The sequence below is a fragment of the Lepidochelys kempii genome, chromosome 2 (genome assembly GCF_965140285.1).
Source record: "Lepidochelys kempii isolate rLepKem1 chromosome 2, rLepKem1.hap1, whole genome shotgun sequence".
Lineage (NCBI taxonomy): Eukaryota > Metazoa > Chordata > Testudines > Cheloniidae > Lepidochelys > Lepidochelys kempii.
The window spans coordinates 167,334,329-167,361,896 of record NC_136381.1 but is presented as its reverse complement, the minus strand read 5'-3'; the positions used below and the strand labels follow the sequence as shown (position 1 = coordinate 167,361,896).

General features: G+C 39.5%; 1 protein-coding gene across 14 annotated transcripts in view; it reads right to left on the bottom strand.

Moving 5' to 3' along the window:
• Positions 1-27,568, bottom strand: part of COBL (cordon-bleu WH2 repeat protein) — a 233,747-nt gene that overhangs the window by 30,710 nt on the left and 175,469 nt on the right. For 9 of the 14 annotated variants that reach the window (XR_013635369.1, XM_073332702.1, XM_073332704.1 and 6 more), the window contains one exon: positions 25,394-25,567. The exons of 2 other annotated variants lie outside the window; for them this stretch is intronic. Coding sequence is in view for 11 of the 12 variants with exons in the window: in XM_073332702.1 (XP_073188803.1) it covers positions 25,394-25,567 (174 nt within the window). In the remaining variant the exon portion in view is untranslated. Of the gene's footprint in view, positions 1-21,797; positions 22,082-25,393; positions 25,568-27,568 lie in introns of those variants that run through there. 3 more of the 14 variants (XM_078851669.1, XM_078851671.1, XM_078851672.1) reach the window with 3 other exon arrangements.

The following is a 27,568-nucleotide window of genomic DNA, read 5'->3' as shown; positions in this document are numbered from 1 at the left end:
TGTTATGGTCAAGGTACAGGAAAGTGTATAGAAGAGCAACAACACATGCACAGATCTGAGAATAACCATAGTATATAATCACCAACACTGAAAAAGGATAACATGACCAGAAAATACACAATATACAAACACCACCATACTGTTTGTGCTGCTTGTTTTTCAATTACATTGAAAAATACATGTATTAAAGCTATAGTAAGAGAAGAACAGATCACAGTGGAATATGTTATAGTGAAGTAAGAAAGCAATTTAAAGAATGAAGCAAACAGAGTGGCCTTTGGTTTAGAAGCAATGCACAATGCAATATATCTTGATACATGAAGTTCTGTATGTGACAATAAAATGGCTACATCTATTGTCACGAACATGCCATAAATAAGTCCGTCTGCTGCTGCCAGAGCTGTGCATGCTCAGATTGCTGTTCTAGCACAGCTGGCTGGAGTGATCCCATCCCACCCTGCAATGTGTGTCTGCCTGTGGAATTCTCCCCTTCCTCCTCTGTGTCTCCCAGCAGCCCCACCTTTCCCCCCTTCCCAGCAAATGTCTCCTGATGTGGAGAAATGGGTCTGAGCCCTCCACTTGTCAATATCATCCAGCAAGTTGCCCAGTTTCAGAAAATGTCTTGAGATCCCCAAAGTTCCCACCCCATACCATGCAAAACAAAATAAATAACTCTCACCCAAGCCCTTAGGCCCAAGTGAGAATTGAAACAAGTGTCTCAGCCTTTGACTCCTGCAGGCACACGATTCAATGTGAGGACTTCCCCATGGTCATTAAACTGCAGTTCTACTCTGAAAAGTGACAATGTAAAATGGCACCTTCCTATTCAACAAGGAAGGAGTAAGGATATGATTGAAATTGCTTCTAAAAGAAAAAACCCAGACATTTGTTCCTTTCTACCTCTTATCACACCACTCCCAACACAACAGCAAATATATGGCCACATCCTGACATCCTTACTCAGTGGAATCTGTCACTCAGGTCACAATTAAAGACTGAGTAAGGGCTTCAGGATTTGGTACACAGATAATAATTACTACAGATAAATTAACATTGCTGAAACACTGCTGTACTCTGGAAGGCTGTCTATGCTAATAAATATACAACGGGGCCAAACTCCGCTCTCAGTGACATCCAGGCTTCTCCATGAACTTCATTTGGGTTGTACCAGTGTAACATAGTGTAGAGTTAGGCCTGCAGTTGATAAATAAGTGTTAACATTTCATACTGTGTGCCATGTCTTTTCTAACTGGAGTTACATGGTGCTCAGCAATACACAGCACGCTTTCTCACCTACCAGGTTATGGAGCCTGGAAAGCCCAATTGTGTCTTGTAACACAGATCTGCCCTGCCGAGCAATAAAATGCCCTGCCACTGCACAATTAGGTCAGTCACAAGTTACAAACTTTTTTTGTTTTTAAGAATGTTTCCTGTGATCATCTAGAGGCAAAGAGGAGAGTAGCTCATCACTCAGGAATGTGAGCTCTTGCTTAACACAAAAGGAACCTTGTCAGTCTAATCTCATACACTGTAAGTAATTAAGATAACACTAAACCCTGAGCTGAGAAGAATCCGATTGTATACACACAAATGCATGTATTTTGATATTCCATGTATATATACACATACACATTATACACACATACAATATATAAAATATATACAGTGTCTACATATGGTACAGACATCATTTTCAGTTCTATCCTGCCTGATTTACATTTTCAACAATTTCAAACTGATTATTAAATATAATATTTTATGAGTGACAGGGGAGATATCCTCTTCCTAGTTACATTGGTGTAAGCCTGGAGTATCTCCACTGCATTCAAATGAGGTCAGACTGAGGCGCCAAGACTTTAAAACAAGCATATCCTAGGCGTATGAGCCTGCACTCACTGAAGCCAATCACAAAACTCTCTCAATGGATTCAGGTTAAGCTGCTTTATTTTCTAAATTACGTCTTCTGTTTTTATGACACTGCTGGTTTACTGCCATATCCAGCAATGATAGAAACAGCAAATCAAAATGCATTTTTAAAGAGGAAATAGTTGCTTTAACCAATCTAGTGAATAATCAGGGCTCTGTAATGGATTTACAAATGAAACGTTCCTTTAATTCTTCTCAGTACTTGCTCTCTGTGCTAACAGGGCAACCATTATTTTCAGATTTCTTTCAACTGCTTGTTTCACTGCCAAATTTTCTCTTTTCACAGGGTGAAATCGTTTTGCTGTACTGCAAATGGTTCATTATAGTATTTTTGTGAGCAATACAGTACTTATTTTAGTGACAGTGCTCAAAACTTTGAGTAAGATATTTACATTGTTGAAAAACAGTTACTCTAATTATTAGCAATAGTCATAAAAAGTTGGACATGGGTCACACAAAAAAGCAATATTTGGAAAAATTTCAGTAGTATATTGTCAAGAAAGAAAATGTAAGGCAGGTGACATCAAAAATATTGTCTACAATTCACTTTTATAATATTACAAGAGATTATGAAAATGGGTAACACAAAGATCACTGTAGCAATTTTCATACAAGATAGACATTTTCTAGAAAAATTATTTTGTTTTTAACAATGGACTAGAAACTTAATGTGAATATAAGTGGGAAACCAATAGCTCTCACTAAGCAGAATTAGCAAAAAAAAAAAAAAATATAAGACAAGATGGACCAAATTCTCCCTTGAGTTATGCCAGTACAGGCCCATTTACTTTAGTCAGGTTTCCTAATGTAACTGAGGGGAGAATTCAGCTGATGGGTCTGTCTACTCTTTGAGTGACAGATGTGATTCCCAGCTTGAGGAGACATACCCACAATAGCTCTGATGTGAACGGTAGAAGGGGCTAGCTGCTCTGAATATGTACCTATCTGAGATGCTAGGCACATACTGGGGGGTGAGCAAGCCCCTCACACCACTCTTGCTGCCAGAGCTGTGCTCTATTTTTAACATGCTAACTCAGTCAGAGATAGCATAGGTATGTCTTCTCATATGGGCATCAGCGGAGGGAACCCAGATCCAGTTCTGAGGCTTTACCTCTCCTTGTGGTTGCTCTGCAAGGACTGGGGTCCATGGGCCAGGAGCAGATAAACATGGTTGCTCTTTGCAGTGCAGTCCCCCTTCCTACTCCAGAGCATCCTAGTGTAGCATAATGCTGGCATACTCAGGATTAGTCTGCATGTGGGCACGATCAACTCCACACACTTTGAGAGCGGGGGCTCAGGGACACCAGCCAGAATCAGAGCCCATGGGAGTGCAGCTTCTGCAGCTGCCATTATGATCTGGAGGCCTCCACATGAAAGGCTTTAACTTCTCCAGAGTGTCATATACTTCTGTACCAGAAATGGACTAGTTACAGAGTTTGCTTACATGCACCAGATGTGTTCATCTTAAGATCCTTTGATGCTATGCCAGGTATGGCTGAGGTTCATTTAAATAAAGTATTTTACACATTGCAACGTAGTGGCTGAACAGTACAATACAGTTTAGCATTCCATTACATCTTTCCCTTTAAGTTCGACAATCCTACCATTTACAATATGTACACTATCACGCAGTCTTTGAAGTTTAATCCGTTAAGCATCTCTGAATTGTACTGGCTTTCTTATTACACAACCCCAACATGTAACAACTTGGTCATTTGGCTGTCCATTAGTTGCAACAGCTGGCTGTGGTCATCAGTTTGGAATCCTTGAGTCTTCTTGTTCTGCATCTACCATCTGAACTGTTTGTTCTGTTGATGTTGACGGTTTCTGTTGAACACTCAACCACACATGACCTGGGCCCTGGATTCTTTTTCTTTTTGACAGCTGGAGTGGTTCATCCTTTTTCTCCACCCAATTTGACATGAACACAGTCACCAGATTCTAGATCTGTCAGTTCTCTCAGTGATGTCTGTTGTAAAAGTGTCCATAAGCTTTTTTAGTCTTTTTGTCCAATTTGGCTACTCTCTTCATGTCTAGCCACTTTGGAGAAAGATTCTTTTCCAAAGTTGGAACAGTAGTTCTGAATTGTCTTCCCATCAGCAGTTGTGCTGGACTATACGCAGTAGTCGCTACTGGTATTGATTTGTATCTTAGAAGGGCAAGGAATGGATCTTCCTGCTATAGGATTTTTTTGGCTGTCTGTACAGCTCTCTCCGCCTCTCCATTTGCTTATGGGTAATGTGGGGTGCTAGTAATATGATCAAAATCATATTTTCTTCCGAAGAATTTAAATTCTACTGTAGTGAATTGGGATCCATTGTCTACCACTGTCATTGTTCTGGAATACCAAAATGAGGAAAAGTGCACTTCAGTTTCTCAATAACACTGAAACATGTGATGTCTTTCAAGTACATTATTTTTATATATATGAGAAAATAGTCCATGATGATGAGGTAATGATGCCCAACGAATTTGCAGAAATCTGCAGCTAGTCTCTTCCAACATCTGTCTCATAGAGGCATTTTTATTAAAGGTTCTTTGTGTTGTGTTGGTCTGTTAGTTCTTCAATGTTCACATACAGATACTTATTCTTTATGTCCTTGCTGATGCCCAGCCACCACACTGACTGGTTGGGCCATTTACTGGTTGGGCCATCTAGTTAATCCTTGATGTTCTTCATGAATGAGGTTTAAGATTTCTCCTCTGATTTCGTTTGGAATTGCAAGGTAATTGCCTTTAATCATGAGTCCATTTGACTTGCTTAATTGTCCACATACCACAAAGTAGTCTCTTGTCACTTTCTTAGTGTCCTTTAGATACTTGGGCCAGCCACCCCAATGTAATTTAGAACTCCTTGAAGTTGAGTGTCTGTGAGGTTGCTTTTTGAAGGTGGTGTGGTGTCTTTTCTGACAATGCTCTGCATGCACCCAGGCCCTCCATGAACACTTTTATGTCATCTTAGAGTTCACAGGTAACTGAGTGTGATGTTGGGCTCTGTGTGAGTGTCTGCTACTATCAGATTTTCCCTAGGGACATATTTAACAATCGAGTTAAATGGCATTAACCATAGCAATGGACGTTGGCATCTCAGTGGTGCTTGATCAAGGACTTTTCCATTGGTGAGGGTTACAAGCAGTTTATGGTCTGTTATCAGTGAAAACTAATCCTGTTCACACAGATATCTGTAAAGGTTCTCACAGGCCCATACTCTTACTGCGCACACCTTTTCAATCTGTGCATATTGGTTTTTCTGCTACCGTGAGTGTGCAAGAACAAAATGCAATTGGCTTCCACTCAGAGCCATGTTGTTGCAACAAAACACCACCTACGCCATAGCTGCTTGCATCTGCACTGACCTTGTGGGTTTGTTCACATCACAGTACTTGAGAACTGGAGCTGTTGAGATCATTTATTTTACCTTTTGGAAGGCAATTTCTCGATTTGGCCCTCATAGTCAAGAAATGTTGGAATTTAACAGTTCTTTCAGTGGTTTTGTCTTGTAGGTATTGACCAAGGTAATTTACCATTCTCAGTATATGTCTCTATTCTGGTACATTAGTTGGCGCATTCAATTCTCAAATTGCTTTTACGTTCTCAGGGTTACGTTCCCATCTTTATTTATTGTTTTCCCCAAAAACTCAATTTGGGGTAAGTGGAAAATGTGTTTTTCATTGTTTAGCTTTAGTCCAGATGGTCTGATTAGGCTTAGGACTTCATTGAGGGTCTTCTCGTTTTCTTTCATCTAAGATTGCCCATGAAAACTACAACTCCATTTGTGTTTGTTAACAGTTCTGCTATCTTTCTTTGGAAAATTTCAGGTGCATTGATAATTCCAAAAAGTAATCTTTGAAAGCAAAGCCTCCCAAAGGATGTGATAAATTTAGTCTGGTTAGCAGTGTCTTTGGCTAAAGGAATTTGCCAGAATCCACTCAAGGCATCCAGCTTGGATAATACAGTAGTGCCTTTCACTCTGAGGAGGAAATATTTTTCTCTCTAAATTGCTTCATTAAGTCTTAAGATCCACACAGATTCATATTTTTCAATTTTTCTTTATAACTGATTACACTAGGGCACACCATGCTGTTGGCTCAGAGATTTTCTCACTTATGCCAATCTGCTCCATTCTCTTTAACTCAGTTTCCATTTTATGAGGTAATGGCATAGGAATCCTGCAAGGTGTGTGCACCTGTAAGGTTCAGCATTGTTTCTTAAGATTATTTGTTCTGGCTTGCCTTTCAAAAGTCCAATATTACCAAATATTCCCTATCGAGTTCTTCTACCTTTTTCACTAGGCCCATCATGGCTGCCTCACTGAGGCTGAGAAGGCTGTTGGTCTGTGGCCATTTGATCACATACACTCTGAATGCATAGCTTTTGTCTTTGTAAGCGGTTTGTGTGGTGAACTGGCCCATGCAGTTCAGAATACCTCCAGGGTTAGTCAGAGCTATGTCAGGTGACTTCAGCTCTGTGAGGGACTGAAGGTGATTGTAAGTCCCTTCTGAGATGACTGTGACATCAGCTCCGGAGTCATTTTTAAAGTCGATAGTCTTGCCATGAATATTCAGTTTCACTCTCCAGCCAGGCTCTATGTCATCACAAGAGACAGATCCCAGAAACTATGGCTCTTGAATGTCTATAATATGAGTAAACTCCCTGACTGCTTTGGTGCAGCAAACAGATGAAAATTGTCCATATTTCATGCATTTATTATACTCTATGCCTCTAGTTGGACATGTATTATCTCCTGGGATATGACTTTTTCCACACGTTGTGCATGTAGGCTGGAATTTATCCCTGTTAGCTTTTAAGTTATTTCTGCTTGCCTCGGGGATTTTATGATAATGACTTTTAACATTCAAGTGTCTCTTTACAGTTTCTAAGCTACTTTCAGGTTTTTCAAGTTTGTCAAGTTACTCTAGGTTTTGCTGTCTCATCAGCTCAGACTGCCTTGCTCTCTATATAGCTGTGGCTAGGATTAATCTCTCTTCAGTTACAGCTTCTGAGAAAGGTTTTTATTTGTTAATCCAATATCCAGCCTCAGTCTTATATTTTCATATTTTGCATTCCCAAAATCATAGTTTTCAGCCAATATATGCAGAACTCTTATAAAACATTCAGCATTTTCTCCTGGTTCTTGAATTCTCGGGTGGAAACATACTCTTTCATAAACCATAATTCTCTGAGGTATACAGTATGTATCAAACATAGCCAGAATCCTTTCATAGTCATCTTTGTGACTGTCTTCAGTACAGTCAAAGGATTTAAAGATATTGCTCTTCTTGTTTTTCCAGAGCATACATTAAAGAAGATACCTGTATAATCTCAGTTTTCTTTGTGGAGTTTGTTTGCAATTTGAAATCTTGCAGAATTCTACTTCCAGTCTGTCCATTGTGAAGGTTTGTCAAAGGTGAAGTTCTCTGGGGCATTCAAGAGTGGCAAGTTGATGAGACCCTCGAACCTTCGTTGCTTTGTTCCTTCCGTCTGCAACCTTTATTGGTGTTTTCCTTATGTTTCTGTCATTAGTTTACTCCTGACATCATGTCATGTACTTCTGTGCCAGACATGGACTGGCTACAAAGCTTACTTATCATACCAAATGTGTTCATCATAAAATCCTTTAATGCTCTGCCTGGTATGACTGAGGTTAGTTTAAATAACGTAGTTTTCACATTGTGCCACCTAGTGGCTGAACAGGATAATACAGTTTAGCCTTCCATTACAGCTCTGTCCCAGGAAACAAGTGGGTTTATAGTGCTGAGCCTCAGTTGGTTTTGTGGGATAAGGAATGGGGTCTATCTTTGCCCCAGATGTAGCACGTGCAGGGAACGTCCACAGGGCTTAATCCTGGGGTGCATGTATAAAGTGAATACTGCAGCGACAGTTTTACAGTGTAATGAAATCAGTTACACCATTCTGATTCAATGGTGGTGTGTGTCAGATAGCCACAAATGCAGATACATAGGTAATGGGAGAAAGACCCTCCAACCATAACCCAATTCCCAACCCTCTCTTCATTCCCTTGTGTCTACACCAGCCCAGAGATATAGTAGTCCCTGAACAGATCTCATCACTGCTATTCAGGGAATCTGGAGAGCAGCATGAGATGAAGAAAGTCAGCTGGCTTTGTGGAAAATAGATACAAGCAGTTCCTAACTAACGTGCAGAATAAATTGGCAGAGAAAAATGGCACTTAGGGAAAAAAATTCTCACTTCCATGACACAAGCTACTGTGAAATTCCTCCAAATCCATGGTAGTGCAAGACTCAGCATTCACCTGCAAAATGATCCTTTCCCACTCCAAACATTACTGGCTGAATATTGGAGGAGCTCACTTTAATAAACAATAATCTGCTTCAGATGCTTTAGCCACTTTTCCCCCTTTCCTACATCTCCTGTCTGCACAAATCCTCAATGGCTTTTGGACACTACACACGTACATTTCCTATGCAAATAGGTTCTACGAAGACAATCTTTCCACATTGCACAAAAGCAAACCTACCAGAAATCTACCATCTCTGTGCCAGGAAAACATGAAAAAGGGACAAGTCTTACCTGGGACATCAGCAGAAAGGCAGACATGGAGTATTAAATCATTGGATGCTCTCCTTGTACACATGCTTTGTGCTTGTGATTACTGTAGTCTCAAGGTTGCTTTAATTTGTTCCAGCTGCTTGGAGCAACTGTCCTCAAACAGGAGAATCAGTGCAGTGTAGATTTATTTCATGAACCATACCCATTTTGCAGGTTACACCTCCACTCTCACAGCATAGCTTACATAAATTACAGTATAATGGAGAATCAAGTGTTGGAGAATCAAGTTTCTGGCTGTTCTCACTTTCAGGTGATATTGTAAATAAGAAGTGGGCAGCATCATCTCCCCTAAATGTAAACAAACTTGTTTGTCTTAGCGACTGGCTGAACAAGAAGTAGGACTGAGTGGACTTGTAGGCTCTGAAGTTCTACATTGTTTTGTTTTTGAGTGCACTTATGTAACAAAAAAAAATCTACATTTGTAAGTTGTTCTTACACAATAAAGAAACTGCACTACAGTTCTTGTTTGAGGTGAATTGAAAAATACTGTTTCTTTTGTTTGTCATTTGTACAGTGCAAATATTTGTAATAAAAATAATATAAAGTGAGCACTGTACACTTTGTATTCTGTGGTGTAATTTAAATCAATATATTTGAAAATGTAGAAAAACATCCAAAATATTTAATAAATTACAGTTGGTATTCTATTGTTTAACAGTGCGATTAAAACTGCGATGAATCGCGATTAATATTTTTTGAGTTAATCGCATGAGTTAACTGCGATTAATCGACAGTCCTAGTGGAAATTATTATTATATGGCTAAATTTCCACTATAAAATGGTACTCTAAAATTTATTTACCAAGTCTTTGAGGAGTCTTAGAGGAAACAATATAGCTGTTATTCCTTCCCATTTCTGATACTTATTTTCACCACAAGCTATCAAACAGAAAAAAGGCAGATTTAACAGGGAATGGAGAATTAATCTACATGAGCAAAATCACCCTTTCCCTTGCTTTGATCCTCTCTCACCTCAACTACTGTAGCCTCTTTCTCTCTGATCTCCCACCTTTCCAGAGTTCAGCTGATCTAAAATGTCATTTTTTCTCTGTCACTCACTACCCATACCTGTGACTCTGAGTCCCTTTGCTGGTTCCTTGGCTTTTATTGCATCGAGATGAAGTTCCTTGACTTCACCCTCAGTGCAGAGTAGCTCTGACTTGAGGGCTCTCTCTGTACTCAGAAACCCCACTCCATCTCTCCTGCTCTGTGGACAGTAATAGGTAGGGGATACCCTGGGACTGAGAAGTATATGGAGTAGCCACTCACACTGGGTACCCTGCCTGCCTTACCTGGCCCTATGTAGGATAGGGTTTAAGCTATAATGTTCAACAGATTATGAAAAGGAAGGAGACAACACAGATCAGGATAACATGGGAATACAGTGAAGAATATTTAACAGATTTCTTCAGACTTCCACTTCATATATTATTCCATGTAGTTCTAGTAATATGCAGTGATTGATAAAGGGGATTCCAGCAAGTCTCAGTGAGACAGAAGATCTAAAAACAGAAACTTCCCTATATAATAAGGGTTGGTTGAGAAATATGCTGCTAGCCACATTTTGCTGGCAACTGTTAGTCTTAAATGGTAGTTTTTGGCAAACTGCATCCTTTACAGAGGTGGTCTGCTGCAATCCAAGCATGCTTCAAGATCTGAACAAATGGACTGTGAAGGTGATTTTCAGTAGCCACCTTGGAGAACAAAGACTTAAGCATGGATAAAATTGCATGAAAAACACATGCAGTATCATGGTTAAAAGTAAAAATGATTAATGCATCTCTGTTACAAACCAACATTTTATTAGGTGATTTTAAAAACCACAGAAAAGAGCCCATTTTCTAAACCTTTCTCTTTTAAACTTCACCATGAGATCCCCTGTGCATTCTGGTTTATTCAATTCATCTTTTTCTTACTGATGTTTTCCATTGCTAAGAATTCCCTAAAATCCCTAAGACAGATTCATATTTCTAGGACAATCCAGAGTAAGAACATAAAACACATTCATGCTGTACTTATGCCTTCCTTCCGAATGGACTAGCTGCCAGCAAAGTCAGCAAGAGGAGACAAATGTTTTGTAAGTTAGGGGCAAATTCTCTTCTCATGGGCCTGATTCTCCTATTACAATGGTGTAACTCCATTCACTTAAAAACAGAGTTATTACTGATTTGCACTGATCTAATTGTAAGAAACAGACTCACTTATGCTTAACTCCTATTGAAGTCAGTGGGACTTGCACTCAACTGTCTGAGGACAGGTTTTGGACATCAGTTTTGTATTTATGTGGTCAAATCCTGTTCGCCTTATCCCCATAAATAGTATTCTTGCAGCAAATGGGACTGCTGCCTGAATAAAGCAAATAGTATTTAGCCTCCAGTCAGCAATGTGAATCATTTTATGGGTAATTATAATTACAGGGAGTCCAGAAGTTGCCATCAGCCCATGATAAGCCATCACTAATATTTTTATTATGCTATTGGCTGAAAGTAAAAATCAGACTGGGGCTGTGCCTAACGGGAAGGAATTTTATCACTCTGTCCAGTTTTGTGCGTCAAACTTTCTATTTATCCGTTCTCATACAGACACAGGCCATTATAAATTGTGACATCATTCTCTAGCTCCACAGTCAGCTCATCCATTGTTTCCCCTTACCTCTTTATTTCTATACACATATAGAATACCATCGATAATCACCCAAAGTAACAGTTAGAACATCCAGAAAACTAAACGTTTCACACAGAACCTCTGTGTCTAATTAGGTAGGTGACCCAAAATAACTTCACTTTATTGGCCAGAAACATACACCTCAGCTAAAACCACCAATAACAAATATGCTCATAGAAGATTTTCAACAGCTAACTTAAATATAGATCTATTTTATGCATCCTTTCAGACATTTCCATGTCTAAAGACTTCGAGCTCTACTCTAGTCTCTTTTGATTTATGTGAATTGACCTTCTTTTCCTCTTGGACCTTCTGGGTGATAGAACAGGCCTGTTTGTTTTCCTGTTCAAAGAACAATGCACCACAGACTTTCAGGTATAGTTTGGCTAGTGGTTTATTTTCAGCTATTATATTTATAAGGATATTTTAAATATGGGGAAGGCAATTCTTTTTATTGAGCGTGTGTGTGAGATCCTTGTAGACCTTCATGCATAGTATACATTATAAGGGTCTGATCCTGCAGTAGTCATATGTTTAGACAGTTGGCTCTTTGGGGCAGGGTCTGTCTTTGTGTTGTGTTTGTACAGCACCTAGCACAGCGGAGTCTGGTCCATGACTGGGGCTCCTAGGTTCTACTGTAATTCAAACAACAACCAACAATCACATATGTGCTACACAGTGGGGCACCCAATTTAGCATTCATGAATGCTTTGCTGGATCAAGGCCATATCTGGAGTTTGAGGTTTTTGTATACACGTTTCCCCATAAAAGACAGGATGGCTCAAGGAAATGGTTTAGTGCAATGAAGCCTTGCAACTGAGCTAGTGGTCTTAGACCAGGTTAGGGATGGCTGAGAAAAATCATTTCCCCCACCTCACAGAGAATTTCAAAAAGATTTTGGTGAAAAATGTTTGACAAAGGGGAGCAAGGACAGAGGAACAAAAAAGGGAGAGAAAGGGGGAAAATACCAAATCCCCAACCCATTTAGTTGCGTTTTTTTTTTTAAACAAAAAGATTTAATTTTCAGTGTTTTTCCCCCATCCCCTTCTCTCCCACCACCCCCATTTTTCCTTTCCCCTTCTCCGTTCAAATGCCATTTTTTGGTTCTGTTTTTCTTACAAACCCTTTTTTTCCCCAGACAAAAAGCTATTTTCTTTCCATTGGTTGGAAAATTCTCTATGAGCTCCAGGGAGAACACATAGATCCACTGATCCTGATAAAATGCACCCTCATGACTGGAAATCTTGCTTACAGTTTCAGCAAAGAGGCCATGCACTGAATAAGAGTGACCTCTTCAGAAGAAGATTTAGTTATGCTGGCGGGATGGTGATTAGTTACCGGTGTATGTGCTGTACTTAGTGAGAGGCAGGGCTTTAGTCGCCAGTACAATCAATACGGTAACTTTTTTACAGGTACTAAATTCACTCAGAATGAAAACACATCATAGGCATGTGTACTGTATGTATGCTATTGACATCGTATTGTCAAAGATGTGTATTACAAACAGATTTTTATTTCATGCACAATGAAAGTGAAGAGAAGTTACTTTATTTCTTTTTCTGGAGAGTATTTTGAGAGTGTGGGAAAGTGAATGTGATTGGTGATTTCATTTGAGGAATATCTGAATCACATTTTTTAGTTTGGTGTACATAGCACAGGAAAGTTGCCAAGTACAGAAGAAGCTGGGCATGTCCACAAGGGAGTGGAGCAAACAAGCAAATTACAGTGTATGCATTTCTTTTAATCAAATGTTTTCATCTGGAAAACTTGGGTACTTAAATGAAAGCTACCCCCAAGCTTCTTTTACGCATATGGCCAATGCTTAATCAGCAGATTGCTCTAGTCCTTCACAGACTCTCATCATCAATGGATTAAGTTTTTCTCCGAAAACACACTTGCAGCTTTTCTCTTTTGAGAGGGAAGTAGGACAGGTTTTACCAGTATCCTGTTAAAAGGAAATTGTATGGCTCCAGATGGTTGATTTAACATAGCTGCAGGACTGTTAGTGAACCAAAACCAAAGGGGTTTAAACATAAGTCTAACATATCTCACTCAAAATAGTCAACATGTTCTTGCATTTCGTCCCAAAGCTACCAGTTCCTACCTTCAATAAGGCCTTGAAGTGACACAGGCTGGTCTTTTCAGAGGCTTCAATAAACCATGTTGGTGCAGAGAGCATCTCTGTACCTTGGGCAATTCTACTAGCTTTTATATTCAGTAAAACTCCCAGAATTCTCTCTCTCTCTCTCTCTCAAAGGGGCCATACTCTTTATTTCATCGAGCATACACAAACTAAACTCAAAGAAAATATTGGTTTTGGATTTAAAATTATGTCATTAGATGACTACCTGTTTCATTCGCTACACTCATGTCCTGATTGTGACACACATATCTCATAAGTAGAGTTGGTTGAATATGTTTTCCCCTCAACAAAAATTTTTTTTGGTTAAAAACGTCTTTATAAGAAAAAATATTTTTTTGCCAAATTTTTCCATTTTTCTATAATCCCAAAATGATTTTTTCCCTCTCCCCCTTTTTATCCTTTTTTTGGTGGCAAAATGGAAAAAGGGGGGAAAGGAATAAAAGGAAGGAAAGAAGGAAAAAAAATCTTAAAACTTAAACACTTTCAAAACCAAACTTTTTCAATCAAATATTTCAAATAAAAATGATTGTTTTTAGAAAGCCGTGGAATTTTTTTTTCCAAAATTTTCAATTTCTTAGTTTTCTCACAAACCATTTTTCTACCAATTCTATTCATAATGAGCTATTCTGGCAACCATGAAAGGGAAAATGACTGTGCCAGCCATAGCCGTCCTGCTCCTCATGACCATCTCTGTGTTGTGTCCATCCACCCCTCATCTGAGGTCTTGCCTTCCACTATGTCCCACCTTTAGCTTATGGGTACAATAGGTTGGGAAGTATGTCCTTAATACAAGCCAAGAACCAGTTACTGCATTCCCAAAAGGAGCTGACACAACAGTCTCTGCCTCTGCCCTCAGTCCTTTGCTCCCCAATACTCTAAACCCAGAAGTGAATGTACATAGGCAAAATTCTCTAGTTTTTAGAAAAAAAAAAAAAAAAGACAGAATGCAGAAAGAGAGCATTTTAGCTGGTATTTACAGATAGATAAGCTGAAGTGGGAAAAGCTAAGAAGTGAGCATCTGAGGAGGGGCAAGCGCTAGGCTATGGGCATTATGAGATACATGAGGCAGAGAATCAGAAAACTCCTAACCACTCACTATTGGGAGCCCTCACTGCCAAGATCCCTTTTAAATCATGATGGGCCTGAGCTATAAATTTCAGATTTGTATTTCAAACGTCAGCCTTCAAGGTTTTGGTTCGGCCCATTATAGATATAGGAGGCCTATCCTGAAATTCAGATCCAGGTTGAGATTCCAAAAGAACACACATACACAGATAACATGGGAGGCGTGCTCAGTGCAGCGCTGCTAGTGATTGAGTACAGGAGTGTCTATATTTGGGTGTGTAGGAGAGCCTCCAAATTCAAATGTCAATTGGGCATGTTTTCAGTGCTTTCCAATCAGTAAGGCTTTGCTAAGGAGGCAGGTAGGGGTACATTTTCCTTATTTTGAGAAGGGGGGCAACCCTTAAAAATATAGAGTTCAGTTTCACATAGGACAAGCACTCATACAACTTCAGCCACCTTGCCCTTGTGTGCATGGGACTGGGCTGAAAATCTCACACGAACAGAGTTCCATGAAAGAGTTCTAGTACTTCCTGCTTCCAGTTAGGCTGGAAAGTGTGAAATGTAAGTTTGTTCCACACTTCATAAATTAATCACACAGCCAGAGTCAAAGAACCAAATTCAGCTTTGGCAAAAGCATTCAAAATTTCATAGAGTACAACGGAATTATGCCCTCTTATGCCAGGGCTGATTTTGACCCAGATCCTCCAGAGTCATATATTCTCTTTAATGCCACAGTAGTGGAACAGATGTACAAATAATGGAATATACAGGGGCCATTATGAAGGGTGGCTGTTTTTTCCTAAGCCAGTTTCATTTTCTGCAGAATTTTCTTAAACTGTGGGCAAGTGAAAGGATTTGTGATCAAATTTTAGGAACTGCTGACTGGATTTAGAGTATGTACAACAGGAATAGGTTTATGATGTCATCTTTTACATTCAAGGCGCATCAGAGTGCTATAGGGGATTCATTAGTGTTTGTACATACTTTGAAGACTTAACATTCTGTATGGACTTAAGAATTGTTATGGGCCTTATGCTAAGCACTCTCAACACCCACTGACATTGCAGGATCATTTCCCTTATTATATCAGCATAGTATACTGAAAGCAAGTGGTAAAGCAATCTCTTTCTGGGTTGTGGATATAAAGACAGAGGACAATATCTTCCAAACAGTGAGTGGGCGATGTGTACACTAACCCCAGTTTTTAGAGGGGTTACTGGAATAGGAAGGGTATTGTGCATATTTTCTTGTATAGTATTTCTCCAGTACCAAATTATGTCACTAGTTGTAATTTTCAATGGTGGATTTATGTAGCCAGACAGGTGTTCTTGCTCTGCTATATGAGACATTTGCCTAAGAAATGTGTAATCAGTGGCAGTAGGTTTGGCTCTCTGTCCTGGAGCGGGGAGTTCACAGCTTTGTGATAAGCTTAGAAAACAGTAGTAACAACATGGAATAAGTTATGTTCTATCTTTTAAAATAACATGTATTTTAGTATGGAAGTTATATGGTACCTATTGCATGTACTAAATATATGTTGAGAGTCATGGCAGTGATCTGAAGCCAAGTTAGAAAGAGAGCACTACTGTCATATATACACACACAAGAACTGATTCTCATTTACACTAAGGCCCTTTTATACTGCTCTGGAAGTGCAAAAGGTCCTTAATGAGCTCTTCAATCTAGCAGAGAAAGGCATACCATGATTCAATGGCTGGAAACTGAAGCTAGACAAATTCAGACTGGAAATAAGGTGTATATTTTTGACAGTGAGGATAAATTAACCACTGGAACCATTTACCAAAGGTCATGGTGGATTCTCAATCACTAGTAATTTTTAAATCAAGACTGCCAGTTTTTCTAAAATATATGCTCTAGGAATTATTGTGGGGAGGTTCTATGGCCTGTGTTAAATACAGGAGGTCAGACTAGATGATTACAATGGTTCCTTCTGACCTTGGAATCTATGAAGGTATCAATGTAATTAATGGGCACATCAGAATCAGGCCCACAGATTTCATTTTACATTGTCACCGCCCTCCCCATATATGGAGAGGCGACAGGCATATGTTACATAAATAAATATATCATATGCCTGTGCAATTTATCACAAACTAGGACTGGATCACAGACCCAGTAATCCACCTCCTCTGGTACTTATTCTAACTTTCCAAACCCCATGATGAGCTTCAAACAGTTGCCAAAATAAATAAATCAAGTATCAATCTACCAAAGAGCTGTTTCCTCCTCCTCCTCACAAATACTAAATTGGAATTTTCTCCCCAAATGAGATCTGCTTGAGGCCCAGGATGAGTAAGATTCAGTTCTGGGCTGGAGACAGATTTTCTACACATAATAATATAATGAATGTAAGGATTGGTATCTTGTAGCCCTACCACTGAAAAGGGATAATTTCTAGCTTTTCAAAGGGAAACACAGCTATCATTTCAATCTTTAGAAAGGCCTGAAAGACTGGACCTTAACACTGTGACATTATTATGTATAAAATATATTTTAGTGGTTTACAAAACCTGTTACTTTTTTCTCTTCCTTTGATCCTTGAGCAAATGAACTGACGGTTCACAGATTCATAGAATATAAAGCCAGATGGGACCACTGTGATCATCTTGTCTGACCTGCACAACACAGGCCATAAGAATTTCCCTGAATTAATTCCTCTTTGAATCAGAGTCTATCTTTAAGGGAAAAAAAACCAATCAATTTAATTTAAAAATTAAAAATGGACAGTGATGGAGAACCCACCACAACCTTTGGTAATTGTTCTAACTTTTACAAGTGGAGGGATACTAAAATTGTCCCTAAAGACATTTGAAAAGTAAAACTCATGCTGATGATGTGCTGTGGTGGAAAGATTTTTATCATGTATCACAACTCTCCTGAACACTCAGCTGAAAACCTGTCCTGTTCCTGTGCAGTTGTGCTTGCGGATCACAGGGAAGCTCTCTCCACCCTCTCCTATACTTAGAGTACAGGGCAGTGCAGAATTTGGTTAGCTATCATATGTATAGTACTTTGTGACTTTGTCCTCACCCATAACTATTTCACATTTGGGGACAATGTATACCTTCAAATCAGCAGCACTGCTATGGGTACCCGCATGGCCCCAGAGTATGCCAACATTTTTATGGCTGACTTAGAACAACGCTTCCTCAGCTCTCGTCCCCTAACGCCCCTACTCTACTTGCACTATATTGATGACGTCTTCATCATCTGGACCCATGGAAAAGAAGCCCTTGAGGAATTCCACCATGATTTCAACAATTTCCATCCCAACATCAACCTCAGCCTGGACCAGTCCACACAAGAGATCCATGTCCTGGACACTATGTGACCATCGCTTATTAGCGCCGTAAACACGACCCTATACCGGAAACCTACTGACCGCTATTCCTACCTACATGCCTCCAGCTTTCACCCAGACCACATCACACGATCCATCGTCTACAGCCAAGCTCTACGATACAACCGCATTTGCTCCAACCCCTCAGACAGAGACAAACACCTACAAGAGCTCTATCAAGCATTCTTACAACTACAGTACCCACCTGTTGAAGTGAAGAAACAAATTGACACGGCCAGAAGAATACCCAGAAAAGAAAAGGAGTACTTGTGGCACCTTAGAGACTAACCAATTTATTTGAGCATAAGCTTTCGTGAGCTACAGCTCACTGCATCCGATGAAGTGAGCTGTAGCTCACGAAAGCTTATGCTCAAATAAATTGGTTAGTCTCTAAGGTGCCACAAGTACTCCTTTTCTTTTTGTGAATACAGACTAACACGGCTGTTACTCTGAAACCTGTCAAGAATACCCAGAAGTCACCTACTACAGGACAGGCCCAACAAAGAAAATAACAGAATGCCACCAGCCATCACCTTCAGCCCCCAACTAAAACCTCTCCAATGCATCATCAAGGATCTACAACCTATCCTGAAGGATGACCCATCACTCTCACAAATCTTGGGAGACAGGCCAGTCTTTGCCTACAGACAGCCCCCCAATGTGAAGCAAATACTCACCAGCAACCACACACCACACAACAGAACCACTTACCCAGGAACCTATCCTTGCAATAAAGCCCGTTGCCAACTGTGTCCACATATCTACCCAGGGGACACCATCATGGGGCCTAATCACATCAGCCACACTATCGGAGGCTCATTCACCTGCGCATTACCAATGTGATATATGCATCATGTGCCAGCAATGCCCCTCTGCCATGTACATTGGTCAAACTGGACAGTCTCTACGTAAAGAATAAATGGACACAAATCAGATGTCAAGACTTATAATATTCAAAAACCAGTCGGAGAACACTTCAATCTCTCTGGTCACTCGATCTCTGACCTAAAAGTCGCAATATTACAACAAAAAGACTTCAAAAACAGATTCCAGCAAGAGACGGCTGAATTGGAATTTGCAAACTGGATACAATTAACTTAGGCTTGAATAGAGACTGGGAGTGGATGGGTCATTACACAAAGTAAAACTATTCCCCCCCCCCATGCCCCACTGTTCCTCAGATGTTCTTGTTAACTGCTGGAAATGGCCCACCTTGATTATCACTACAAAAGGTTTTCTACCCTCCCCCCCCCCCCCGGCCCCCGCTCTCCTGCTGGTATTAGCTCATCTTAAGTGATCACTCTCCTTACAGTGTGTATGATAACACCCATTTTTTCATGTTCTGTGTGTATATAAATGTCCTCACTATATTTTCTACTGAATGCATCCGATGAAGTGAGCTGTAGCTCACGAAAGCTTATGCTCAAATAAATTGGTTAGTCTCTAAGGTGCCACAAGTCCTCCTTTTCTTTTTGCGAATACAGACTAACACGGCTGCTACTCTGAAACCTGTCATATAGGTAACACACATACACACACAAACAAAACTATGAGAGACTTGATAGCAATCTGGGTTTGTGCCAGGACATAGTCATTACAGTAACATCGCATACAAAATGTATTTCTCATAGTTTCTCTATTTATAAGAATTTATAGACAATATCTAGAAAGAGTCTCTTTCCTTTACCTTTGCAAAAGAACCCCCCCCACACACTAAACTATTTCTGATTGTTATGGAACTTTGAAAACATGGAAACTGTGTTATAACTCAATATTCATTTTTTAAAATTAACTTTTTACTAGTTTCACTAGGGGCCTATTGCATCCAAGGGACAACATGGGCTCCCTCTGGTTACAGTAACACCTGACGATTCCTATGGTGTTTCACCAAAGCCTAATCTGGAGTAGTAATGAATGCCTACAACTCTATTGAATGCAAAGTCGAATGGCACTTAGCATATCTCAAGACTATGTATTGGAATTCAAATCATAGACTTGTATTTTGATTTATAAACGATCCACATATTTCTCCCCTCCCTTCGTCAAATGAGTCCTTACATTTTCAAACACAGTTCTTTTGACCATCCCAAATTATTTGGCGCTGAAGGAAAGTATCTGGCCAACTCTATTTGGTGGAGAAGCAAAATGCTGAATACCATTTCCCATTCATTTTTCAGCTTAGTATGAGCTGACAAACACACTTTGTTGGAATTCAATAGTCCTTGCAGTCAATTTGGTATTAGCTTGCCCATGTAATTCTCATTATGTTTCTACAGTCCTCATGGAATAATATGGGCAGCAAAACCAACCAATGTATACTTCCATCAATGCTAACCTAAGACGCTACCCTAGTGCATAAAGGGCCTGCTCCTCCTCCCAGTGAAGTCAGTTGCCAAGCTCCCATTAACATCAATGATTCAAGATAAAAGCCAAAATAGCTGTCATATGTTTCAAAGACACTGGGCTAAATTCTTGTTTTTAGCCAAAACTTTTTTGGTTTACTGTTGAAAACTTTTTTGTTTTTGGAAGTTTGTCTGGAAACAGAAAAGCTTTTAGTCAAAAAACCAAAAGTCTTCCACTGGAGATTTTTGTTTTTCAGGGGTCCAATTTCTAACCCAAAAAAACCCTGATTTTTTCTGAAGAATGCAGACACTTTCCAGGAAAATTTTTCTTTAGTTGAAAACCTAATTTTCAATTGAACAAAAATGTTGATGCAAAGTTTTTGACCAACCCTACTTAAAACATACCAGGCCCAACTCACAACTGCATTACTCTGGTTTTATACCAGTGGAACTCCAGGGATTTTAATCTAGTTACAAGCAGTGTAAAACTGCAGTAATAGAGACATTAGCTCAATGTTTTGGGAACATTTACAAAGTTTTGAAGAAAGGAGAATTACAATGAAACCTGCACAAAAGCCTCTTTTCTTAAGAGACTGCCCCAAAGTACCTCACAATATATTGAGTAAAATTGCGCTCTATATTTTTTTTTAGAAGACTCTGCAGTATGTGTTGCTTCCTTGAGTGGGCTCCTAAAACAGGTACAACTGCACATATAATATTCACTTTATCCTTAAGGCCTGTCAAAACTCTCTCTCATCATATTCCACCCTCTTTGTACGAATACTCTGCTTTCTTTCTCCTCTTTTTGCATACCTGGAAAGGATCCAAAAGGCATATGATTTTGCTTAGGGTAGAATAAGAATGTTGTGTGATGTAAGTAAGAGTCACATTCTGCATCACACTCATTTAAATAACAAACATCTTAAACACCTGTTACCAATGAAGACAGAATAGGGTGTTGTGTGTGTGTGTTGTTTCAGCTCATAAAACCCATAGTTGCGATCCAGAATGAGATAAAAAATGTGCTGGGGGGCCCTTTGCATGAACAAGTGTCCTCAGTGCAAAGAGTTTTAGGTGCGTGCGAGCCTACCAACAATTCATATTTTAACGATAATCCTCTGCGCATATTCCTTTTGGAAATGAAAAATGAAGACCTGCAGAATTTGATTTATCTTGAGCAAACGATGTTTTGAATCTTGTTACAGAAATATGACAAATACTTTAGTTTCCATAGTGTGATTATAGAATAAAGGAGAAATTAATCAAAGTAAGCATTAGTATGAAAAGTAAAAGTAGAGGCTAAGAATTAATGTACTTGGTACTTATCCTCAGTTTTCTGTTTAGGCCGGTTATAGGTCCGACAGACCTTTAAGGTTTCTATTTTTAACTCAGTAACTTGATAAGTGGCCAAGATATGAAAGGAATCTTGGACTTTAGGCCACGCTCACTTTCAGGTCTATCCAGGTGGCACAAAATAGCTTCAATAAAGGGAAAACATAAAATGCAAAATGCAAGGCTTAGCCTGGTAGAAAAATGAGCAATTGTACTAGAACCTTTTCCATAAATTCGTAAAACAGGGTTGCATGTAAGAAAAAAAAAAAGTCTGAAACACTGAATCAAATTAAATACTGACCCAAAGCAACAAGAATAATTTGTAAAGAAACAGACAGATGAATGGGGAATCTTTTTGATGGGGATACATATTTGTATAACAGAGGGTTCAGTTCTGGAAAATACACTTAACAAATGAGTGTGAAACAAAGCCAAACATAATCAATAATAATTAAATGAAGGTGTGCAAGTTCAAAAAGAAAGAAAGCCAAGGTTTCAGTCAGATAAAAGGAGCTCTTCTAGCAGGGAAGGAAGAAAGGCAATGGAAGAGTCAGGGTAGCAGAGGCAACGGAAGGCGTCAGAGGTATGAAGGTCACAGGATGAGGCAAGTTCTGTCAGACGTGCTTGGTGTGTGAAGGGAATGATGCACAACAATAAACTGTTGGGAAAAAAGTAAATGATAAAACATATAAACATAAGCGAAGGCCAAAATGAAAGAATGGCTAGCATGCAAACTAACCTTCAGGATTAGATTTTTAAAAGAGTCAAATCCAATTGACATCAAATGGTATTTGGGTATGTAACTCCCATAGGCTCCTTTGAAAATCCTACCTGGATTCCTGGGGCCAAATTCATCCCTGAAAAAGCAGGCTCAATTCCTCTGTAGTCAATGTAATAACATGCATAGATGCTCAAGGTGCACGGGACCTCTATTTTCATGGAGTGAATTTTAATGCCCATGGAAGGTGCTAGGCTGACAGTCTGGGAGTTCAAAATTATTTATTTACTCACAGGACAGACATGGCAGGAGGAGTGGCCAGACAAGCTTCCCTACATTACCCTTTCAATGCACCTTAACTATGTTCTAGGGACCACCTCTAGGAAGTGAGAGGGCAGCTCATTCTCTATGCTCATTTAAATCTTAGCATCTATGCTGAGAATAAAAACTGGGACACTGATTAATTGCAACTGTTTTGGTGTATTTGTGATATCAACACCTAGCAAAACAGCCCACGGAGTAGCCCATTCATTTCGAGCTAATTTATATGTATGCAAATCTTTACATCTATGAAAAGATTGCTTCCACACGATGGATGTCTCCTGTTGTTTCTTCTTAAATTAACAAACTTCAGTCTTTAGAAACCGTCCTTAAAGGGCTGATAATACCAGATACCTCCACCTTAAGTTACTGAATGGAGGTGCTTTAAGTTACTGAAAGGTGTTTGTAGAACTGTTCACGCTCACATGTGTTGTCATTTATGGTTATATGAGCTATGCCACTCAAGGTTTTCATTAAAAAAAAAAACAGCACATGGGATGGGAGGAAGCAGGCACCTTATCAACTCCCTGTTCTCCTCAAATAGAATTGCATTACTAGTCAGCTAGAAATATACATCTCGGTATGTTATCCATCTAATAAAATTGGAAAATAGGCTTGCGAAAAGAAACCCAAATGTTATGGTAATGGAGGATATTTGACTATTGTACTTGATTTTTGCATACAGTGCAAGTTTTGAGTCAAATTAGGATTTCAGTTTATGGGCTAGGTGCCCATAGTTACATTTTAGAGATCTCATACTGAACCCGGCCCTTGTTGCTGCTTGCTCCACCTGGCAGAAGGGTTACAACTACATCAATTATTCATCCTTACTGAGTAAAAACTCTTTTTGACTTCTCTGGTAATCCAGCCTGCGTAAGAGGCAAGAATGGATTTCAGGATCTGACCCAATAAGAAGTTGAAATATTTATCCTTTTTAAACTAACTTTTTAGTTCCCTATCGTATTTTTATTTTGTGGTCCATAACATGACAAAATAAAAAGGTACCATATAAAGGACACATGGGTAAGGCTGCTATTCAAATGGCCTGTTTCAAACCATTTTAAGAAAGCATACTGTAGTTTCAGCTCTAAGTACAGCATCCTCTACATGGCGTAATAGATAGCTTGTTAACAGCTCATTCATTAAGAACATACCAAATCACGGGGCAAAAATCAAACCCCATGCAACAGATGTAATAGAGTCTCCATTCGTGAACTACAGTCAAAACTCAACCAAACTCAGAATAACAGGTCACATAACAACCCGATTAATAAGTTAAGGGAGGAAAAAGGATCCTACAAATATATCATTTTAGACATGCATACAAAACATGTATCTGTGTCTAGGGGTGCAAATATTAACAAGAAAGCTCAGTTAATGACAATAAGATTAAAGAGCAGAAAACATGATAAAAATCAGAGGAGAATTGATTAAAATGCATTTGATTGCCAGAGTGGAGCAGAGGAGCATTGCAAAATATTGTAACGATAGAAAGTCAGTTGAAGCACAAATATTGATTAAAACAAGTCCAGAACAGATCTTTAAGAAGAGAACCACTGTGTACAAGCCAATGTATCGAACCAAAAATCGAATGACAACAAGAATTTTGTTCATACATTGGTAGGAATAAAATAGGTTAATCCACATTAATAGTTGTGTTTTCTAGTAGCAGAATCCTTGACATAGAGACTTTTCTCCCCCCCCCACTTTATAAAACTTGACATTCTACTTCTCTTTACTTAAGATTGAACAATAATACATTGGGTTTAGCTAGTGGGCAACAAACCCCCTCCCCCAACATTTATACATTAGGTGTAGATAGGGTTGCCAGCCCTCCAGGACTGGCCCTCCAGGAATTAAAGGTTAATCTTTAATTAAAGATTATGCCATGTGATTAAATCTCCAGGAATACGACCAACCAAAATTGGCAACCCGAGGTCGAGAGCTACTTAGAGTATAATCTTTGCAATGAAAGCTTCCCAGAGAAGGATCTCAATGGGATTAGCAGAGATAACCACATGAATGGTAGCGTATCAAATAGGCTCTGATCCTGCAAGTTATTGCACCTGAGAAGACCCTGCACCTGTGTAGAGCCCTGCTGACTTTCATGGGGTGGTGTGTGTGGGTGTGTGTGTGTGTGTGTGCGTGCGCGCGCGCGCAGGGGGGATTACCTATGCGGAGTCATTTTCAGGATCTGAGTCTTAGATCATGAACCAAGATTTGAAAACAGTCAAGTCTATATGATAACTCTGAAAATACAACCATGTTTCACACAAATAAGGAAGAATGCCACAACTATCACACCGCATTGTCTGATAAGAAGATTTCGCAAGGTAGAGCGTGCACCCAGGGCTAGCCAGGTGGGCATGGAAGATACACTATATATTAGGCGACATATCCTTAAATCAGCAAAGCTCCAGTGAAGTTATTGGAGCCATGTCGATACATATACATATTAAGGGGAGTAAACCTTTAACAGTACATGGTGGGTGTGACTGATTTTCTTGAAAGGGGGCTTCAGCTTGCAAAAGCTTGGGAAATGCTAGTCTGATAGATTACAGTGGCTGCTCAATAGTTTATTGCACCTGTATGTCTTTGGAGGGAGGGGGAGAACGCGCATGCAGAAACAAATCAAATACTAAACCACACATTTTTGTCTGAAATGAATGAAACTGCATGTTTTGACAGTCATATTTACACATCTCCAAATAAGAGCTAAGCCGCTGTAGCAATATTTTCTATAAGCAAATATTTCATTTGCCTCATATTAATCAATCATATGAATATAATGCATTGAGCATTTCTAAAGAAGAGAGGCTGGAAAAGAAAAACATGTATGTCTGGAGAACAGAGAGGAAAGTCTGGAAAAGCTATCCTTGACAGTAATCGCTAAAAGAATTGAAAAGCAAATACATAGATATTTAAACATACGTTGAGGTACCAGGTTTGTTGGTGCTGTAACATCGGGTGCTTCACTGTAATAGTCAGTTGGATCCATAATGTCTGTGTCAGGAGGAGGGTAAGGTGGGGGTGGGGGAATCACTAACTGGGGTGGACCACGTGTGTTGCCTCTAGGAGGCTTTTGTGGCACCTGTCGTCCATTACCTACAGGAGGATCAATTAGCTAGTTACTTTATCGTCAAGTCAATTATTTTTAAGTTTCTTTTAAAACACACACACGTGTGTGTGTTCACCTGCTCCCCCAAACCATCCACTCTGTCTGGGTCTGATTCTGCTCTCAATCACACCAATGTAAACCATGAGAAAGTCGACAGAGATATGTGGTGTTAAATTTAGGTACATGAGAGAAGAATCAGGCCCAATATATACATGTATATCACAGTCTATACACATCAATCAGCATAAATCTCAATTGCGGTTTTGAGAGATAATAAAACACACTAATTTAAAAACACTATACAGAAAATATCTTCATGAAGGTGGTTTTTTTTTTAAATTTGTTTCTCCCTTAGACACATAGACTTTAAGGTCAGAAGGGACCATCATGATCATCTAGTCTGACCTCCTGCACATTGCAGGCCCCAGAGCCTCAACCACCCACTTCTGTAACAGACCCCTAACCTCTGGCTGAGTTACTGAACTCCTCAAATCATGATTTAAAGACTTCAAGTTACAGAGAATCCACCATTTACACTAGTTTAAACCTGCAAGTGACCCATGCTGAAGAGGAAGGCGAAAATCCCCAGGGTCTCTTGGTCTGACACAGCCCACAGCTGTTGACTTATAGGATACTATGCAAAACTATTTCCATAACTCCTTGAGGAGGTAGGGGAATGGTGAAGGTTGGTATTTCTGAGTGGATGTGCTATTTGGGCTTTCATTTTCTTTTTGTAGTTTTTTTCTTTTTGGCTTTGACAGTGTGCAGAGGCTGCTGGTTTTGTTGCTGTTTGTATGACGGAGTTTTCAACCTGTGTCAGAAATGCTGAGAGCCTCAGAACCATACTTAATTTAGTATCATGCATACCAAATGGAGTAAATGAGTGTCCTTTAAATTATTAGACATGTCAATAGATATCAGCAGTGTCACACCCTGCATGCAGTTGGTGGTGGGTAAACCCTGGAAATGTTTGGTCTTGATAGAAGCCAGATCTCTCTCTTCTTTTGGAGTGAGACAAAAAGACACGTGATAATTCATACGTCTGAAGAACATGCTCTCCATTTGTGATAGTGCTGGAGTCATACTAGGCTACCACTGACATTCTCTTGAAATCCAACAGGGCCCTGTGCCTTCTGACCGTATCTCAAACTTTCTTCTGTGTTTATGGGAAGGCTCCAGCCTAACCAAACCTTAAGTGGAATTATTGAACCACTGGAATAGCTCTGAGCTATCAATCAGCCAACTTCACCCAAGCCTCCCCAAAGGATTTAATTTTGGCACTGTGGGATGGATAAACCTTTAGACTTCTTCTTACAAGGCCTTCAAAGTGTCGTGTTGCATGCATTAGTGCAGCAGTGTGTAGTGGGAGCAAGAAGGTTGGAAAAGATTTAACTGAACAGGGTTTTCATAGGCTACATCCACCTATAAAGGTGCAAGGAACAATTTAATGGTCATAAAATGCTAAACTCCAGTGATGTTTTTGGCTGCTTTAAGAAAATTAGGCACAGCACTTTGGGGCCAGTATAAGTGATTTGGTGTTAAATATTTAATCTGACCTAACTTGCCAGTTTGAGTGTTTTTTCCATGATTTTTAAATTCTGATTAGTATGGTCAGGGTGGGAGGAGGTATTTTAATCTGCCCCATCATGCTGCTGTCTATTTCCTGTAGCAATTTCTCTCTCTACAGTCTTGCTTTGTTCGCTCCTTCCTTTTTGCTTCCTGACACAGCTGTGCTGTCTCATGGTTTTATAGTTAGCGTCCTAAAGGGAAACTGTTTTACCAAGCTTCGCTTATTGTAACATTGTTTGTGTGTCAACAATTATATTAATCTAAGACTGCAGCAGAAAATGAAAAATATATAGGAGATTATTATGCGATATATCCTTAAATCAGCAAAGCTCCATTGGAGCTATGCCGATTTACATCAACTAAGGGTCTGGCCAACAGACACCTATCTATATAGCTGTGGATAGAAATGAGCAATTCTG